The 18,883-nt window shown below is 45.6% G+C and overlaps 1 protein-coding gene across 3 annotated transcripts in view; it reads left to right on the top strand.

The window, feature by feature from the left end:
- rab3c (RAB3C, member RAS oncogene family) overlaps positions 1–15,855 on the top strand; it is a 214,020-nt gene extending 198,165 nt beyond the window's left edge. For all 3 annotated transcript variants that reach the window (XM_038790966.1, XM_038790965.1, XM_038790964.1), the window contains exon 5: positions 11,912–15,855. In XM_038790966.1, coding sequence (XP_038646894.1) covers positions 11,912–12,099 — 188 coding nt within the window. In that variant the 3' untranslated portion in view covers positions 12,100–15,855. The remainder of the gene's footprint in view (positions 1–11,911) is intronic.
- The last annotated feature ends 3,028 nt before the right edge of the window (positions 15,856–18,883 follow it).

Below are 18,883 nucleotides of genomic sequence, written 5' to 3' on the forward strand. Positions count from 1 at the left end.
TTGGAGGTTGGCTGCTGCATGTGTGATGTTGCCTCCTGCAGTGTTAAGGCACAGTGTACAGGCATCATGGTCTGATTAGGATGCTAGGCAATGACTTCCACATGCTCCATGGTCCGCCTACCCATGGGAATCCACTTGGGTTGTGTGAAGTGCTCACTTAACCACGAGTGTGAATCCCCTATTAGCAATAGCCTTTAGCCGCATGGCAAGAGGCCTCGGCAGTCGGTGGGGGTTATGTGCAGTCAGTGGTTGTAGACCGGCAGGGTCAAGGATTGCCCCGGAACGGATACAGATGACCCATGGGTTGGCATGGTGGTGCAGCGTGCTGTTGCCCCCCTGTCTGCTCCCCCAACGCCTCCCCCCACCCTCCCATGGTGACCGACCACTGAAGAGGGTCCCCACCTCTAGCCGAGGTCCCCACCTCTCACCGGGCACTGAGGTGGCAAGACCAGTGCCCTCAGGCTCTTTGCCTGTGAGCAAAGATGGCTACTCACCTCCTCGGCTCCCCACAGAAGCCCTTCCGCCAGGTTCACGTTTTTCAAAAGGAGTAAGCACTTGCTGGGAAGGCCGCTGAATGACAGGAGGCCGTAGGATATGGGATGGCTCCCGTTAATTGTATGGAAACAAGTGGTGATAATTGGTTTCTCTCCACACTATGGCGAGATCCCAATTTCGCCTCGGGGAGTGGGCCGGTTGCCTCGCAAACTGTTTGGTGTGGTGTGGATCTCGTTTTCAGCCTCTCCCATTATTCACTAGCATCGTTTCACTCGAGCGAGAGTGCAACGCGGCCGGAGAATCACGCCCCAAGTGTTGCCACCAGAACTGAATTGTGTGCGCTTCGCGTTCCCGTTGGGGGAGCTATTCGGAAAGTGAGTCAGGACATGCAAATTGGCAGCACTCTGCCCATGTGAATCTAGAGCAATTCCTACTCCCACTGTCATCTAATTAATTGGGGCCAGAATTAGCACTGAAGAACTTGACAAGCCAGAGATGTTTACAAGCACTCCACTCCCCAAACACACACATTCCAACCAGGGAGATAGCTCCACGGAGACCTGCGCCATGCTTCATGGGGAGTGAGCGGAGAAAATTCTGGACACAGGAGAGGAGGTGATGGGATCATACCTTCGAGAAGCACAACGCTTGTCCATGGTGGGGCGCTGACGAAAACCGGCTGGCATCAACAGGGCCTATGAGGAGGTGGCAGAGTCAGTCAGTGCTGCCAGCCTGATAAAGGTGACTGGAACCCAGTGTCAAAAAAAATGAAAAACCTATGCAGGGCAGCTCGGGTGAGTCACCAACTCTGTAACCCTGGCATCATTCCTGTCCCTCACTCCTCACATCACCCCCACAATCCCCTAGAGGCCAACCACACCCCAGCTACCTGCATCACCCTTGCATCCCACCCTGCTGCATAAAACCCTAACACCTTTATGGTCTGTTTTGCCAAGGCTTTTGCATCAGACACGCCTCCATGCATCTCACAATGTTCTGTCTGTGTCACCTCGGACAAGGCAGCCCAATGCAGGCAAGAGTGCCTGAAGACTGGAGGGGGAGTCCCTGACCTGCGCATGCATATCCCTGGGAAGTAGTGGACAATGGAGCTTGCAGGCGAGGCCAAGGAAAGGGCAGTGTCAGAAACAGAAGGAAAACAGAGGTCGGCAAGCAGCAACTAAATGAGAGCCCAATGCAAAGCTGATGTCCCTAAAGTGAGTGAATCACCCCTCCCCCAATCGAGCAGTCAATCTCAAGATCTCACCATATTTCTTGTCCTTTATCTGGCAGGATGCAAATAGATGAGACTGGGCCAGCTCTCCAGACATAATACCAGCACACTCTGGAGCACCAGTCTGGGGAAGACACTGACTTCTCATTACTAATGCCACCTGCACCCTCTACCATCGCAGAGACTATCACCTGAGTGGGGCATTGTAGTGAAGAGTCTCCTGGGTCACCGTCAGCTGTACACTTTACACATCCTGCAGCACATCAAGTAGAGATAGTGACCCTCGAGGGAGAGGTTGGTCAGGGGGCTGCCCGATCCCAGGGGATAGCTGTAGTCTGGACAGATGTCGTACTTCTGGAAAGTATGATCCCATCACTGGTAGAGATGCAGACGCAGAGCCAGGATTTGGACGAGGGGGTGTCAGCAACTTACCAGCTCTTGCAGGTACAGCTGAAAGAGTCCAACTGCCTTCAGGCGTAGGAGACGATGCTGCCAATGCATGGTACACAGGCCAACACTGAACAGGTGACATCCGCAGTGGAAGGCTTGGGGTTAAAAGTCTGAGTCATAAGTCAAGTTATCCAAGGCTTGGGGCATACTGTGTGGTCGATTGTTGAGATGCAGGACAGGGGAGCCTAGTCACAGGCAAACATGTCCCGGGCTCACATGGACATTGCTGCGGCACTCCAGAGCTTGGCCCAGTCATAAAGGGCCTTTGCTGAGGGCATCAAATGCATTGGCCGCACTGCCTTTGGCCAGACACAGAGAGCCATAACACTGACACAAAGGGACATGGAACAGTTTCAGAGGGACACGGCACATTGTCAGAGACATGACCAAGGTAGTGAGGGACATGTCTCACCCGCTGAGGGAAGTGCCCAGCCTCAGTGCTCCATGGTTGAGGGCATCGAGACCTTGGCTTAGATGAGAGCTGGCCTCCTGGACTGGAATGCCAGGTGATGGTGGAACTTCAGGATCTCACTCTGGTCTCATCTCCATCCCATGTAGGCTGGTGGCCATCAGAAACCCTGAGGGAGGAGAAAGTGATGTGGCCCATGCCGGTGACTCCCACAGGGAAGGAGCTGGAACACCTCACTGCTTCATTATCCCCCCCCCCCCCCAATCTGGCACTGACGCATCTGATGGGCAGTGGGCAGAATGGGGTAGCATGTTGTCACCTGTGAGATTGGGAGGTTGGCCAAGCTCATCCTGGTCCAGGCCCTCCAGAGGTCGGATGCCAATGGCACCACAGGCATAGGCCGAGACATGCAGCAGGCTGCCTCAACTTTTGATGTGCTGTCTGGGATAACACCTATGAGCAGCGGTAGGCAACATAAATAAGTAAGTTAGAGAACATTTAAATTACCTTGGGTGTTGTACATCGATGATAGTAAGGGGTCAGGGCTGGTTTAGCACAGGGCTAAATAGCTAGCTTTTAAAGCAGACCAAGTCAGGCCAGCAGCGCGGGTTCAATTCCCGTACCAGCCTCCCATGAACAGGCGCCGGAATGTGGCGACTGGGGGCTTTTCACAGTAACTTCATTTCATAGAATCATAGAATTTACAGTGTAGAAGGAGGCCATTCAGCCCATTGAGTCTGCACCGGCTCTTGGAAAGAGCACCCTAGCCAAGTTCAACACCTCCACCCTATCCCAATAACCCAGTAACCCCACCCAACACTAAGGGCAATTTTGGACACTAAGGGCAATTTATCATGTCCAATCCACCTAACCTGCACATCTTTGGACTGTGGGAGGAAACCGGAGCACCCGGAGGAAACCCACGCACACACGGGGAGGATGTGCAGACTCCGCACAGACAGTGACCCAAGCCGGAATCGAACCTGGGACCCTGGAGCTGTGAAGCCATTGTGCTATCCACAATGCTACCGTGCTGCCAACCCACAATGCTACCGTGCTGCCAACCCACAATGCTACCGTGCTGCCAACCCACAATGCTACCGTGCTGCCAACCCACAATGCTACCGTGCTGCCAACCCACAATGCTACCGTGCTGCCAACCCACAATGCTACCGTGCTGCCAACCCACAATGCTACCGTGCTGCTAACCCACAATGCTACCGTGCTGCCAACCGTCTCCTACGCCTGAAGCCTACTTGTGACAATAAGCGATTTTCATTTCATTTTTTCATTTTTTTCATTCCTAATTTGTCGAAATGGAGGAATTACTTTAATTCTTTGTTTCAATCAGTTTTTCAGCCCATTTCAATAGCACCCGATCATTCTCATGTGTAAGCAGGGCCAGAGTGCTCCTCCTTGCCCAGACATCTGGCTTCAACATGGCAATGATCCTGTCTCCTGGATTAGACATGGCCAGGGCGAGGTACCATGGAACAATGGCACAACCAGAATTTCAATGCGCATTTATTTCGAGCAGTCCTAAAAGGTTCTAAAATTCTAAAGTAAATGAAGTTAATTTTGATATTGAGGTTCTTAGAGCCATGAAGACCAATAAGCATCAATTAGAATTTATCATATGGAAGTAAAATCTATCTCTATGACAAATTACATGAGCATTGATCAATACTGCTTAATACACGCTGTGCAGAGCTTATCTGGATGGCACTAGTACAAAATTAAATTAAAATCTTTATACTCACAAGTTTTTGATGATTTTTAATCATCATAGAGATCACGGTAGAAACCACAGGCTCAGCTGAGAAGAGGTGGGCAGGCAATGCAAATAAAGTCTGTTGAGCCAGTTATATCAATGGATTGATACAGGTAAACATGGGCAGGCAATAGAGCTGTGTCGAAAGCTCGTTGTGCAGAGACCTACTACAGCAAGATATAAAACCCTTGGGGTTAATGGCAGCACTGAAGGCAGCAGATAAACTGGGCGATAAGGATAGCCACCAGATCAAAGAGAAGGGCAGCAAATATTCCTGAATCAAACCTGGATGTTGTGCTGACTGAATTGAACAAGATGGGCGCTTTCTTTGGAGTCGTTTTAGGAAACCCCTGAAGTCTGTGATGGGAACTTTGGGAGGGAAGAGGCTATGATAATGAGTGACACCCTGGCCTCTAGGATTCCTCAGAAAGAAGATCACGATCCAACTGGGGAAGTCAAGGTAAGTGCATTCCTTCCTAAAAACCTTTGGTTTCAATTTCAGTTTGTGGTACTCTAACATATAGAACATAGAACATAGAACATAGAACGATACAGCGCAGTACAGGCCCTTCGGCCCTCGATGTTGCACCGACATGGAAAAAAAAACTAAAGGCCATCTAACCTACACTATCCCCTTATCATCCATATGCTTATCCAATAAATTTTTAAATGCCCTCAATGTTGGCGAGTTCACTACTGTTGCAGGTAGGGCATTCCACGGCCTCACCACTCTTTGCGTAAAAAAACCCACCTCTGACCTCTGTCCTATATCTATTACCCCTCAATTTAAGGCTATGTCCCCTCGTGCTAGCCACCTCCATCCGCGGGAGAAGGCTCTCGCTGTCCACCCTATCTAACCCTCTGATCATTTTGTATGCCTCTATTAAGTCACCTCTTAACCTTCTTCTCTCTAACGAAAACAACCTCAAGTCCATCAGCCTTTCCTCATAAGATTTTCCCTCCATACCAGGCAACATCCTGGTAAATCTCCTCTGCACCCGTTCCAAAGCTTCCACGTCCTTCCTATAATGAGGCGACCAGAACTGTACGCAATACTCCAAATGCGGCCGTACCAGAGTTTGGTACAGCTGCATCATGACCTCATGGCTCCGGAACTCAATCCCTCTACCAATAAAGGCCAACACACCATAGGCCTTCTTCACAACCCTATCAACCTGGGTGGCAACTTTCAGGGATCTATGTACATGGACACCGAGATCCCTCTGCTCATCCACACTACCAAGAATTTTACCATTAGCCAAATATTCCGCATTCCTGTTATTCTTTCCAAAGTGAATCACCTCACACTTCTCCACATTAAACTCCATTTGCCACCTCTCAGCCCAGCTCTGCAGCTTATCTATGTCCCTCTGTAACCTGCAACATCCTTCCGCACTGTCTACAACTCCACCGACTTTTGTGTCGTCTGCAAATTTACTCACCCATCCTTCTGCGCCCTCCTCTAGGTCATTTATAAAAATGACAAACAGCAACGGCCCCAGAACAGATCCTTGTGGTACGCCACTCGTAACTGAACTCCATTCTGAACATTTCCCATCAACTACCACTCTCTGTCTTCTTTCAACTAGCCAATTTCTGATCCACATCTCTAAATCACCCTCAATCCCCAGCCTCCGTATTTTCTGCAATAGCCGACCGTGGGGAACCTTATCAAACGCTTTACTGAAATCCATATACACCACATCAACTGCTCTACCCTCGTCTACCTGTTCAGTCACCTTCTCAAAGAACTCGATAAGGTTTGTGAGGCATGACCTACCCTTCACAAAACCATGCTGACTATCCCTAATCATATTATTCCTATCTAGATGATTATAAATCGTATCTTTTATAATCCTCTCCAAGACTTTACCCACCACAGACGTTAGGCTCACCGGCCTATAGTTACCGGGGTTATCTCTACTCCCCTTCTTGAACAAAGGGACCACATTTGCTATCCTCCAGTCCTCTGGCACTATTCCTGTAGCCAATGATGACCTAAAAATCAAAGCCAAAGGCTCAGCAATCTCTTCCCTGGCTTCCCAGAGAATTCTAGGATAAATCCCATCCGGCCCCGGGGACTTATCTATTTTCACCTTGTCCAGAATTGCCAACACTTCTTCCCTACGCACCTCAATGCCATCTATTCTAATAGCCTGGGTCTCAGCATTCTCCTCCACAATATTATCTTTTTCTTGAGTGAATACTGACGAAAAGTATTCATTAAGTATCTCGCTTATCTCCTCAGCCTCCACACACAACTTCCCACCACTGTCCTTGACTGGCCCTACTCTTACCCTAGTCATTCTTTTATTCCTGACATACCTATAGAAAGCTTTTGGGTTTTCCTTGATCCTACCTGCCAAAGACTTCTCATGTCCCCTCCTTGCTCGTCTCAGCTCTCTCTTTAGATCCTTCCTCGCTTCCTTGTAACTATCAAGCGCCCCAACTGAAACTTCACGCCTCATCTTCACATAGGCCTCCTTCTTCCTCTTAACAAGAGATTCCACTTCTTTGGTAAACCACGGTTCCCTCGCTCGACCCCTTCCTCCCTGCCTGACTGGTACGTACTTATCAAGAACATGCAATAGCTGTTCCTTGAACAAGCTCCACATATCCAGTGTGCCCAACCCTTGCAGCCTACTTCTCCAACCAACACATCCTAAGTCATGTCTAATGGCATCATAATTGCCCTTCCCCCAGCTATAACTCTTGCTCTGCGGGGTATACTTATCCCTTTCCATCACTAACGTAAAGGTCACCGAATTGTGGTCACTGTCTCCAAAGTGTTCACCTACCTCCAGATCTAACACCTGGCCTGGTTCATTACCCAGAATATCATAGAACATAGACCATACAATGCAGAAGGAGGCCATTCGGTCCATCGAGTCTGCACCGACCCATTTAAGCCCTCACTTCCACCCTATCCCCGTAATCCAACAACCCCTCCTAACCATTTTGGTCACTAAGGGCAATTTATCATGGCCAATCCACCTAACCTGCACGCCTTTGTACTGTGGGAGGAAACCGGAGCACCCAGAGGAAACCCACGCAGACACAGGGAGAACGTGCAGACTCCGCATAGACAATGACCCAGCGGGGAATCGAACCTGGGACCATGGAGCTGCGAAGCCACAGTACTATCCACTTGTGCTACCCCTATTTGCCTTGTCATGAACCACAGTAATGCTATTTGCTTTGTGTCAAAAGTAGTCAGAAGCCTGCCTTGCTTCTGAGGGTCTGGTCAATTATACCTTTATTCCACTTTGATTTTGTCTTCTATGTATTTGGCTGTCTGCCCCAATCAAATTCCTTAACTTTAGACATTGTCATATGTATACCTCATTGATCTTCCCATTCGTTCCTGGGGCGGCACGGTAGCACAGTAGTTAGCAATTCACAGCGCCAGGGACCCAGGTTTGAATCCAGCTTGGGTCATTGTCTGTGCAGAGTCTGCATGTTCTCCCCATGTCTGCGTGGGTTTCCTCCGGGCCCTCCGGTTTCCTCCCACAAGTCCCAATGTGCCTGTTAAGTGAATTGGACATTCTGAATACTCCTGTGTACCTGAACAAGTGCCAGAGTGTGGCGACTAGGAATTCTTGCAGTAACATCATTGCAGTGTTAATGTAAGCCTACTTGTGACACTAATAAAGATTGTTATTATATAGGTAAAATTTTCTATCCATAAGCTATTCACATCATGGTTCTTATCTAAAATACCTTCTAACCTCATCACTGGGAGAGACACATCTCACCAACCTTTTGAATATTGGCTACTGCTGTCTCGAGGCAGTTTTCTATTTGTTGCTGGGCAGGTTGCATCCTGTTATGTTTTGTTAAATTTGTTTTACTGGTGTTGCTAGGCAAAGTCATGACAGCCTCAAGAGCTGTAAACTGCACGAATGATCCCTGCTCCCTTTACCGTATATAATCTGCAAGGGCACGTAACCTCACAGCATACATGCAAGCAAAGACATCCCTAGCTAATCAGACCTGTGTTTATGTGCTTGTTGGCCTCATTATTATCTAAGTGTCCAACTCTTAGAACACGATATTTTGACAATCTTCAATATTATTCTTATTCATTTGTCTTTTCTATTCACTTTCAGGAGTAGGTGTCCCATGAGATGTGCAATTCTTGAGCTGCAGGTGGTGGCCACCTGACGTACATAGCCTCTTAGCCCACCTGGGACAAATTACTGGTGCTCTGGGTGGCATATCGTGGATACTGTTGGCATTGGAGAAGTAGGAGGCAAGTGGCAACGGTATGTTTTCCTGGGCCATAGGCAGCTTCCCCATCTTATGTCTTGGGAGCAAAGACATTACAAGAAATTCATTATGCACCTTCAAGCGCTGGAGAGAACACCTCAAATTATCCACCTAAGCTCTTCTTTTTTTTCAGGTAACTCGCAAAAAATGCTGCGGAGGAGGAAAAGGAGATGACAAGACCCTTCAACCTCTAAACCCCATGACATTATCAGCAACCACATTATTCAGCATTACTTTCATTGATTCACTGCTCCACCTGAGAGGATACAGCTCCTGCCAATGGGTGGGAGATTGAGAACAAATGCAGAGGAATCAGGAGTGAAAGTAGACTCCAACATTGATGAAGAGATTCCACGGGCATCAGACCCTGCTGGAGGAATCTGCTAGCTGTCCATATGAACTCTCCAGTCAGCTGTCTTAGGTGTCTACTCATGTAGATAGGTGACAGCAACACTGCCAAGGCACCAGGCAGTACTGGACAGCTAGAATAGGTTAAAGGACAGCACACACGTTCCATAAGAGAAGCCAATGTAAAATGTTAGTGCGTGTTAAAAGTCCATTGAAACAAAATGGTTTGTGATATAGAAAGATAAGGGGTGGGATTCTCCGGTCCTGAGACTAAGTGTTGACGCCGGGGCAGGAATCGTGGAGTTCCACGAGAGCAAAAACTAACGCTGCACCTGGACCAATTCAGTGGCTGCTAAAGGCGCTAGCACCGGCACCAAGTGGAACACAATCAATTCCAATGGGAAATGGTGCCAGATACCATTCATGATTGACACTCAGGAGGCTGACAGGCTGCAGCCGCATATACACCCTGCACTCCCGACACACACTTATCCCAGCCAACAAGATGGCACTGGTTGTGCTGGAGCATGCCCATCCTGTTGATGGGTCGGCTGGGGCCAGAGTACTTAGGAGGGGGCCCAGGGGACACCCATACAACCTATGGCACTATGTTCACAGTGGGAAATCAACGGCGTGGGCAGCTGTATGGCCGCCTTGCAGTCTGTGGCAGCGGCGTTCCGTGCCCATCCACCCCGACCCCACAGCCCACCTCCTGGCCACCCCTCGCTACTCCCCCCAGCCCTGGCAGAAGCCTCCCGTCAGTGGCACAACTATTAGCACACCATGGCGATGTTGGACACTCTCCATACTCTTTCCCTCAGCAGACACGGCGGCGGTTTCACAATTGTTAAAAGCACAAGTGAACCTCGTCATCGGGAATTCACTGCAGTGGAGGCAGAGAATCGCGGAGGCCCCGGAGAATAACGGGGTCAGGTCCGCTAATAGAGCATAGAACAGTACAGCACAGAACAGGCCCTTCGGCCCTCGATGTTGTGCCGAGCTTTGTCCGAAACCAATACCAAGGTATCCCACTCCCTGTCAATCTGGCGTGTATGATATGCCAACGGTGTTTACTGTACATGTGGAGTGGAATGTATTGACACCACTGTCGAGGCACTGAAGAATAGCGATTTGGTGTGAAACCAGCACCACCGCAATTCTCGGCGTCAAAACCGATTCTGTGACCAATCGCTTTTCCTGATTTCAGCGCAGCCGACAGAGAATCCTGCCGAATAAGTGAGATAATGGAGGACCTGTAAAAACTGGCACAGGACTAGTGTGCCTAAACACAATGAAAAAGAGATAACTTCAAGTTTCAAAGTGCGATTATTAATGAAGGGGATAGAAACAATTTGGTAGATGGCAGATGTGATGCTGAAACTAGAAGTATAGAGATAGGCAAAAGCAATTTTGAGAAGATGAAGGATATGTGAAGAAAACACAAACTTCTAAAAACGAATAAAACCTTTTAGATACAGCATTCCATCCACTTCCCTGTATGACTCAGAAATCAGGATAACAAATAAAAAGATGTGTGGAAGAAAATAGAAACCTTTAAAAGGTGATTGCTAAGGTGTATGCTAAAATTTATATATGCAGACTACAAGACAAATGAAAAGGTATTTAAAATTGAAACATTTCTAAAAAGTAACATTCAGAAAAGAAAATGTCAGTAGCTGGAATCTTCCGATCCCGAAAACAGCGCATACCCCCGGTGGGTTTCCTGGCGGCCAGGGGTGCATTCAACAGGAATCCCAGTTGACAACAGCGGGACCAGAAGATCCTGTCGCCAATCAATGACGGATCACCTGCCATGGTGAAAAGTACAGCGGGTTGCGTGGAAATGCTGTGGGTGTTAGCTATTAATCCAAGCTGGAAAGCTGCTGAGGTCTCCTCAAGCGGACAAAGTGGAGGGCAGCGAAAGAGGGATCAAACTCGGCATAGGTGTCACAGTGATTGCAGGCGGCTAACAGCGGATGTGTGAGAATGACACCAGATGTACAAACATGGCAAAACATGACAGCAAATCGCCTCACAGGAGTAGCCAGCAGCAAAGATGTTTGCTCATTTTGAATACTCAAAGTAACCTTTCGTTACATACTTAAATTCAAAGTAATTTTCATATATGTGCTACTTCGCTTCACACTTCAGATCAAAATGTATCCTTCTAAAAGCCAACCAGCTAAATAAAATACTTCATTAAATCAGCAGGTGTAGCTATGATAGCTTCCACAACTGCTGAATAGTACAAAATTACTAATTACCACAAGAGAGAACTCGGGAATTTACCTGTTGGTGTTAATAATTTGTACATCATTCCTCTCAAAGTCAGCTTTTGATGTTCCCTAGCCTAGTCTTTTACATGCTGTGGGGTTATTCCGCACCTCTCCTATCTAAATGTCAAAGGTAGTTACAAAACAAAAGCAAAAAGGGTACTGGAACAATGATAATGAAGGTAATTTATAAAAACGTTTCTTAATTTTAAATGACCGCCAATATTGCCAATATGTTCAAGTCAGCACAACTTTGCAGCCAAAGTTGATTATGTGGATGTTATTTTTAAGTCTTTGCTGATCATTGTAGGCGCTGAAGTTTGATGTTTCGTTGTCCACCTCTTAAGATTAAATTGGTGTGAGAGTTCTCACAGTTAATCAATAGTCAATGACTCCCGCTGAAAGGTGTGCATTTGAAAATCAGGTGAGGATATCCCCACTATCAAATGAAGTCTCGGCATTCATTGGCTGAGTTGACGTAAAATACTGGAGAGTTGGAACACTACAGAAACTTGAATTACAGTCTGGCTGCAGCAGCATTGAGAGTAAATCGCCAGTCTATTCTCTAATCCACAGAAAAACAAACAGGAGAAATGTTCTGTACAGACTGTTCTTTCTGTGCAAGTGATAATTGAAAAACTAATGTTTTTTATTCTTTCCACAAGGCTTTGAATTTTTCGAAACCAGTGCCAAGGATAACATCAATGTAAAGCAAACATTTGAACGCCTTGTTGACATCATATGTGAGAAGATGTCAGAGAGTTTGGATACAGACCCCACTGTTGCTGCAGGAAAACAAAACACAAAACTCACAGAGAACCCTCCTCCACAGCAGCAAAACTGCGGTTGTTAGTGACTTGTCCATAGACGTATGGAGGCAATCAAGTTGTGTCTATATTGCAAAGATTAGTCCTTAGTTATTAGTCCATGAAAATGTTACTGTATGGCCTCTATATAACCTGAAACAAACCAATCTATATTTATTTTTTGCTGGTCTGTGCACTACTGTTTCCCAATACCTCTTGCATTAAAACTGACACTTAGCCAACCTTTACTTATCTTGGTATTGGTTCTGCAATTTTTCTGTAGATTCAAGGTTTGTGTGACTGTTAACAGGAACAATGGGTTCCCAGGCTCAGTGTAATACATTTATAACTTACTTAGATCTCCCTGCTAACTAGAATTATGTGGCCTTTCAAGCATTTCTTCAGTGCTAAATTAATGATAGATAGCTTATCCTCAGTCTGCACAAAACTGTGAAATCAGTAACAAAATTTATGCATTTAAGTTACTGAGTTAAGTTAGTCTGATTATTTGTACGACTATCCTGTGTATAAGTATCCATATTTCACTTAAAGGATAGAGTTCCTTAATTAATAAGTATTTGAAAAAAAGGTTTTGCAATATATTTGCTAGCAGACTCAGGCTACAGTTATAGACTACCACATTCATGTTGATGCGAATAAGTTGCCTGTATGGATTGACACAAAAATGCAATGTATAACTGCAGTCAGATCCTGATCTGCAGAGCCACCTATTGCAAGACCACCTCCAGTAGGCCATTTCACACCACTCGTAAATCTGAGAGTGATCTACTGCTCCATCGTAACCTGAAACTGTGTTCAAAAATGCTCATAAAATCTGTTGGATCTCTGGGATACTTGAAACTGAGTATGCTCAATTGTTATGAGAAGGCAGATGCTGATGACACTCTCTCATAACGCCAAATATTACTTACCAAGAGAGTAGAGTGCAAATCTCCACAGTTGTGTCCTGGTAGACGCGGTGCAGGTTAGGGTCAGCTGGAGCCTGCAGTATAACCTTTGTTTTGTTAGCTGTATTCTCCATGCCACAGCTCATTTGTAATTGTTCATCATTTAACACTGTAGAGGGAGTCATGAATATAAATCTCTTTAAAACATCACCCCCCCCCCCCCCCCCCACCCACCCAGCAATCTTACAGATAGGTTGTATCTACTGAGGATTTTATCATTTTCAAGATTCTACATATAGTTTTACTGCTAATTTACCATTTGCATGGGAGCTCACAAATCTCAGAAGAGTGGTTTGCCGGCATTCCGACAACATCATTAAAACTAATTACAAAGATAACTATTTTTAGCTGCAAAAAATGATCTATACTGTAATGTGTAATATTAAATGTAATGAGAGTTATCTTTCTGGTGTCTGAATTTTTATTTTTACCTGATGGAAGAAAATGTAAAATGGTGCATAGGTACTGAAGTAATCTGCGTTTTATATTTTTGTGTAGCCTCTGTATTGAGGAACAATAGGCCACTAAGTGCAATATTTCAGAATATATAGTGCATCTCTAATTCAATGCAGATATCTGTGCAAAGTTGCATACTGTAGGACTTGAAGTTAACACATTTTAATAACGAGTAAGCCCAGACGGTTTTCAAACCATTGATATCATTAGACAAGACCATCTTTAACAAGATGACATTTAGCTTTCATTGTTTTAATCCATTGGATAAAAACTGTAAAAAGGCCAGGTTCAGTATTTTCTCACTGTAAAACAAGGGATGTATTTATACTGTTTGCCCTAGCCTTCGCACATATTTCCTGCCAAAATAATAGACAATAAGTGGGAGAAACCCTTGAAAATTCATCCTCGGTGTCTTTTATGGAAAATGACAATAAACTTTATTCAAATTGGACAGGCAGGAAAACAATATAATAACAATTAAATATAAACAGTCACGGAAAATCTGCTACACCCAGCAAGGTCACAGAGCAAATATTTAAGTGGATCAATTTGACCTATCTTGAACCATTTATCAAGAGAAACCTGTAGTGTCTCCACTTTTGCACCCAATTGCCTCTCAAATGACTACAAAGATTTTGCCCCTAGTCCCCATTATTACTCTTGAATGAAAAGAAACTTCCTAACATCAGTCTTACAATTTTGTTTCACCAGTTTGAACTTGCCCCCTTTGACCTACCTTTGTAGTATGAATGTAGTGATTTTTTTTTACATTTTACATTCTTTTATACCTCAACAAGATCCTCTTCACACATCTCCTTTCAGGGTTGAAGAGTCTAAGTTTCTCCAATTTTTCCTCATAATCCAGTCATCTGACACGAGGGATTTACCTCATAACTGTTCAGTGCCTCCAAGAATTGAATATTTCCCTTGTGTCCTGTACAGATACCAATTCAAGCCCTGGATATGATATACTGGAGCCAGTATCTGCTAGCATGGTGTGTGATTTACGGATTCTCAGAGACATTGTTGGTCTTGCGTAAATGTATGTAAAGTTATTTTTAAAGATATAGTTTGTCTCTGTAGCAAAGTTACTGAATATATACTATGTGTTCAGTGACCGTTGTATGTCAGTGTGACTGAAAAACGATTTCCGTGTATAAATGTATATTGAACTTTATCATTAGCCTATTGCATGCGTGAATGAGTTTCTGATTGTGTGAATTGGTTACATTTTAGTATACTCTCATCATAGATCTTTCAGTCTTTGAATTACTTGTATTATTGACCAACAATAGGGAATGGGCATGTTGTGCTGTAGTAACTTATTATATTTTTCTGAGATTGAGTAGTACTGCAGGTTATACAGTAGGCATCCATCACTGAGACTGATGAGATAAAAATCCTCTATTTGCTGATTTTAAAGTTCTTCTGAAATAAGTTTTGGCCATGTTAACCCAGCTCCCAATGGGCACACAGCTCAAAAACAAAGCCAATTTGCAAACTCAAGAGGAAGGCAGATAAAATAAAATAGAAAAATGTCACACTGGTGACATTTCTGAATTTGAGATTCTGGGATAGAGAAAGAGAAGATTTGCTGTGTATATAATTGTGCGGTACCTGACTTGCGAGTCTTGATGCTGACACTGGTCACCCATTATGAAAAAATTATTTCACTCCCCATCATGAAAGCCTTTAATTTGTCCAAAATTATTTATTCAGAAAAGCATTATTTTTCACCATTGTTTAATTTAATTCTTTAATTAAAGAACTACTATGGTTGAACTGGTGCTGTAGTAAAATGAGAATAGTATGGTGCAGGTAGCTGATCGAGTAACGTTATGGAAATGAACATAGGTTTATTAATAAATAAAGGTTTACAGATATTGTGCAGACTGGAGATATACAGGCCATCATTTCTGCAGGCTTTTCTGGTAGACAAACTTGAAACAAAGTACAACTGCCACATTTGTACATTCTACAAAATCTACCACTGCCTTTCTTCAACATATTGTTTCAAGCTTGCTAGATTTACTATAAATGTAATTACCCAGTTACTAAACAAAACTCTTCAACCCAGCTCCTTCCCCTCCCCAGATAACGCTTACAGCCTGTGAAAGCTTGGTGAGGTGGTGTCATTTAGACCTATTGAAAACAGCTGTTTGATCGATGTTGTAATTCCTTTAGATAAATGTAAAGATAAAAATGGTGTTGTTGTCTAAACCTGAAGGTTATGTAGATCCATAATATATTTTACCACTGTTATTGGAATTTGTTCTCGATAGACTGTACAGTAGACCAGTTATTTTGTGTTTGTCTGTGCAATATGTAAATGAATGTGTTTGAAAGGAAAATAAACTTGCAGAGACTATATCAATCACATTTACATTCTAATGTCGCTCCATGTTTGAGATTATAATTTGGAAATTATTGTTAAGAAAATCAGCAAATGTTTTAACAAATTTATTTTGCATTTCTCTGATTACTGCTTTAATACAGGATGCTTGCACTTAAATGGGCAAGGAACTGTTCTAAACTGGCAACCAGTGCAATGTCACACAAATGAACCAAGGATTTCTCTTCTATTATCGCTGATGGTAAATTTAGATAGCAGTAATTTATTTCATAGAACCAGTATACAGTATGGAGTATTGCAATGCACAATGCATTCAGTAAGATTGGTCATTTCTAATTCTATTACAAATTAAGACTTAATTTGTGAAAAGCAACCATGGAATTTACTTGAGGAAAACATGCAAGATTTAACAAAGCTCATTAATATTCCTCTCTTTGAGACAAACGGAATTTCGGCCAGCACCAAAATCAGCCCCAACTCCAAACCAATTTGCTGGGTAACAGCTCATAAGAAGATGCATGGCAGCCTTCAAGTTGGACCCCAAGTCCAAGAAGGAGAAGGAAATCCATGGGCTGGATTCTCCATTATTGGGACTATGTCCCCACGCTGGGGTCAAAACCGTGGCATTTTACTCCTGAAAACCCTGGAAAAAAGTGACATGAATTCATAGCCCTGCAGGGGACTAGCAGGGACCTAGAGTAAATCTGGCATCTTATGCTGCAGATACAGGCCCCCGTACTTCCAGGTCAGAGGCCGCGCATGCGTACGGCGGTGGCCCCCAGCTGTCGCACCGTGCTCAATGGCGGACTTGAACCGTGGAGCCAGATCCAAGAAAGAGACCCCCAATCGGCCATGCGCCCGACTCTCAAACCCCGCACAATCATTCCCCGGCTGCCTATAAGGCCTCCCCCGGCCTTCGTTCGTCCCACCCCAGACCAGGTCGGCCATGGACTGAGTCCGCAGCCGCCACGCGAATATCCTGACCAGCAATACCATGTTGGTTCCACGCCATCGGGAACTTGGCCGGTCGGGGGCGGAGGATGTCGTAGCGGGCCTCTGGCAATGGATCCTGGCGGTGTGGCGTACTCCCCGGTGACGCCACTTTTCAGTGCCCGTAAAATCGCCAAACCGGCGCCGGGCCCGATTTCAGCATCAAACTGGATTCTCCGCCCCAGCGCTGGCCGCGATTTCGGCGTCGGGGTGCGGAGAATCCAGCCCATGTTATTACAGCAGGGGCATTAGCAGAGCCAGTACGGCACCTTGAAGGGGCAAAAGCAGCCTCAACATTATAGTCATGTCCCGCCTGCTTTCAGCAGATAAGTGTTTGGTACTCTCTCCTTTCAGAGGTATACCTTGCGACCGTGATTATGGTTTTCCAAGCCTACTTTCCAATGGTGGTCCCCAGAAACCGTGAACCAAGGCCTTCAGCCTCCACCACCACCTTCATGCAGTAGGCAGCAGCGGAGGGGCCGCAGTAATCTTAGCAAATATAGGGTGAGGGAAATGCAGACTGAGCAGTGAGAAATCAAAAGGACTTACCAGCCACACTTTCTGTGCTGGATTGCAGAGATTACTCATAGCTGCAATGTCCTTTGGTGATAGTGGTGGTTGGCACAATTCTGATTATAACACAGGTAACAATCTGACAGCAAAGTCAGTTTCTGAATTTTCTTTTCTAAATTTAGCGTACCCAATCATTTTTCTTCCAATTAAGGGACAATTTAGCATGGCCAATCCACCTAACCAGCACATCTTTAGGTAGTGGGGGTGAAACTCCCGCAAACAAGGGGAGAATGTGCAAACTGCAGGGCCGGGATTCGAACCCGGGTCCACAGCGCCGCAGTCCCTGTGCTAACCACTGTGCCACGTTCCACCCCCATTTCTGAAATTAACATGTTTGATCAGCATATTTTGCGACTTTCTAGCAATAGTATAAAATTTGACTTAATATCTGATTTATCTCTTGATAGAGGGTATATTAAATTTTTTATTTTAAATTTAGAGTACCCAATTATTTTTTCCAATTAAGGGGCAATTTAGAATGGCCAATCTACCTAACCTGCACATCTTTGGGTTGTGGGGGTGAAACCCACGCAGGCACAGGGAGAATGTGCAAACTCCACACGGACAGTGACCCAGAGCCAGGATTCGAACCCGGGTCCTCAGCACCATAGGCAGCAATGCTAACCACTGTGCCACCGTGCTGCTGAGGGTATATGAATTTTAACATAATATAAGACTTTGCAATATGGTATTCTGATTAGAAATGATTCAAAATATTATAAGAGTGGTAATTACTGGTGACGTGTTTACACGTTAAGGTTCCACATTCTTTTGGAAATTTTCCATGTGAGGATCCAACATTGAGCATAACGCCTGAATGATATTTACTTTTTAAAAGAAAAGTCTCCAAGTTTAAACTCTTCCTGTCGCACAATATAAAGCTGTCACACAACCAAAAAGGGACTGCAAAGGCTTGAACTTTCGGGTGGAATTCTCCCATTTTGAGGCTAAAGTGGGATTCTCCAGGCTCGCCTGCCAGGCGACTGGAAATTTCTGCCCGAGGCCAATGAATCTTCACATGGCCTGCATCCTACCCATGGTGATCTTGTGGCGGGCAGAGCAGAAGAATCCAGCCCTAAATGCAGTGGAGGGCACTCACGTGGTGCCTGACCCACTGACCAGAATGGTGTGATCCTACACTAGGGCCGGGATTCTCCCGGTGACCAAGTCCCCACGCCGGTGGGAAAACCAGCGCCAAGGACTCCGGCGTCAACGTGCCCCCAAGGTGAGGAAATCTCACCTGTCTAGGGGGTTAGGTGGACACCAGAACGGTTGGCGCCAGTGCCGCCGTGGAATGGCTGTCGTGATCTCGCGCATGCGCGGAACCGCCGGCGTGATTCCGCGCACATGCAGACCGGCCGTCGTATTTTGGCGCATGTGCGGGGGGTTCTCTTCTCCGCGACGGCCATGGAGAAGCCCTACTGGGGCCCTGCACAGAAGAAAGAAGTGCCCCCACAGAACAGGCCCGCCCGCAGACCGGTGGGCCAGGCC

The sequence above is a fragment of the Scyliorhinus canicula genome, chromosome 3 (genome assembly GCF_902713615.1).
Source record: "Scyliorhinus canicula chromosome 3, sScyCan1.1, whole genome shotgun sequence".
NCBI classification, from domain to species: domain Eukaryota; kingdom Metazoa; phylum Chordata; class Chondrichthyes; order Carcharhiniformes; family Scyliorhinidae; genus Scyliorhinus; species Scyliorhinus canicula.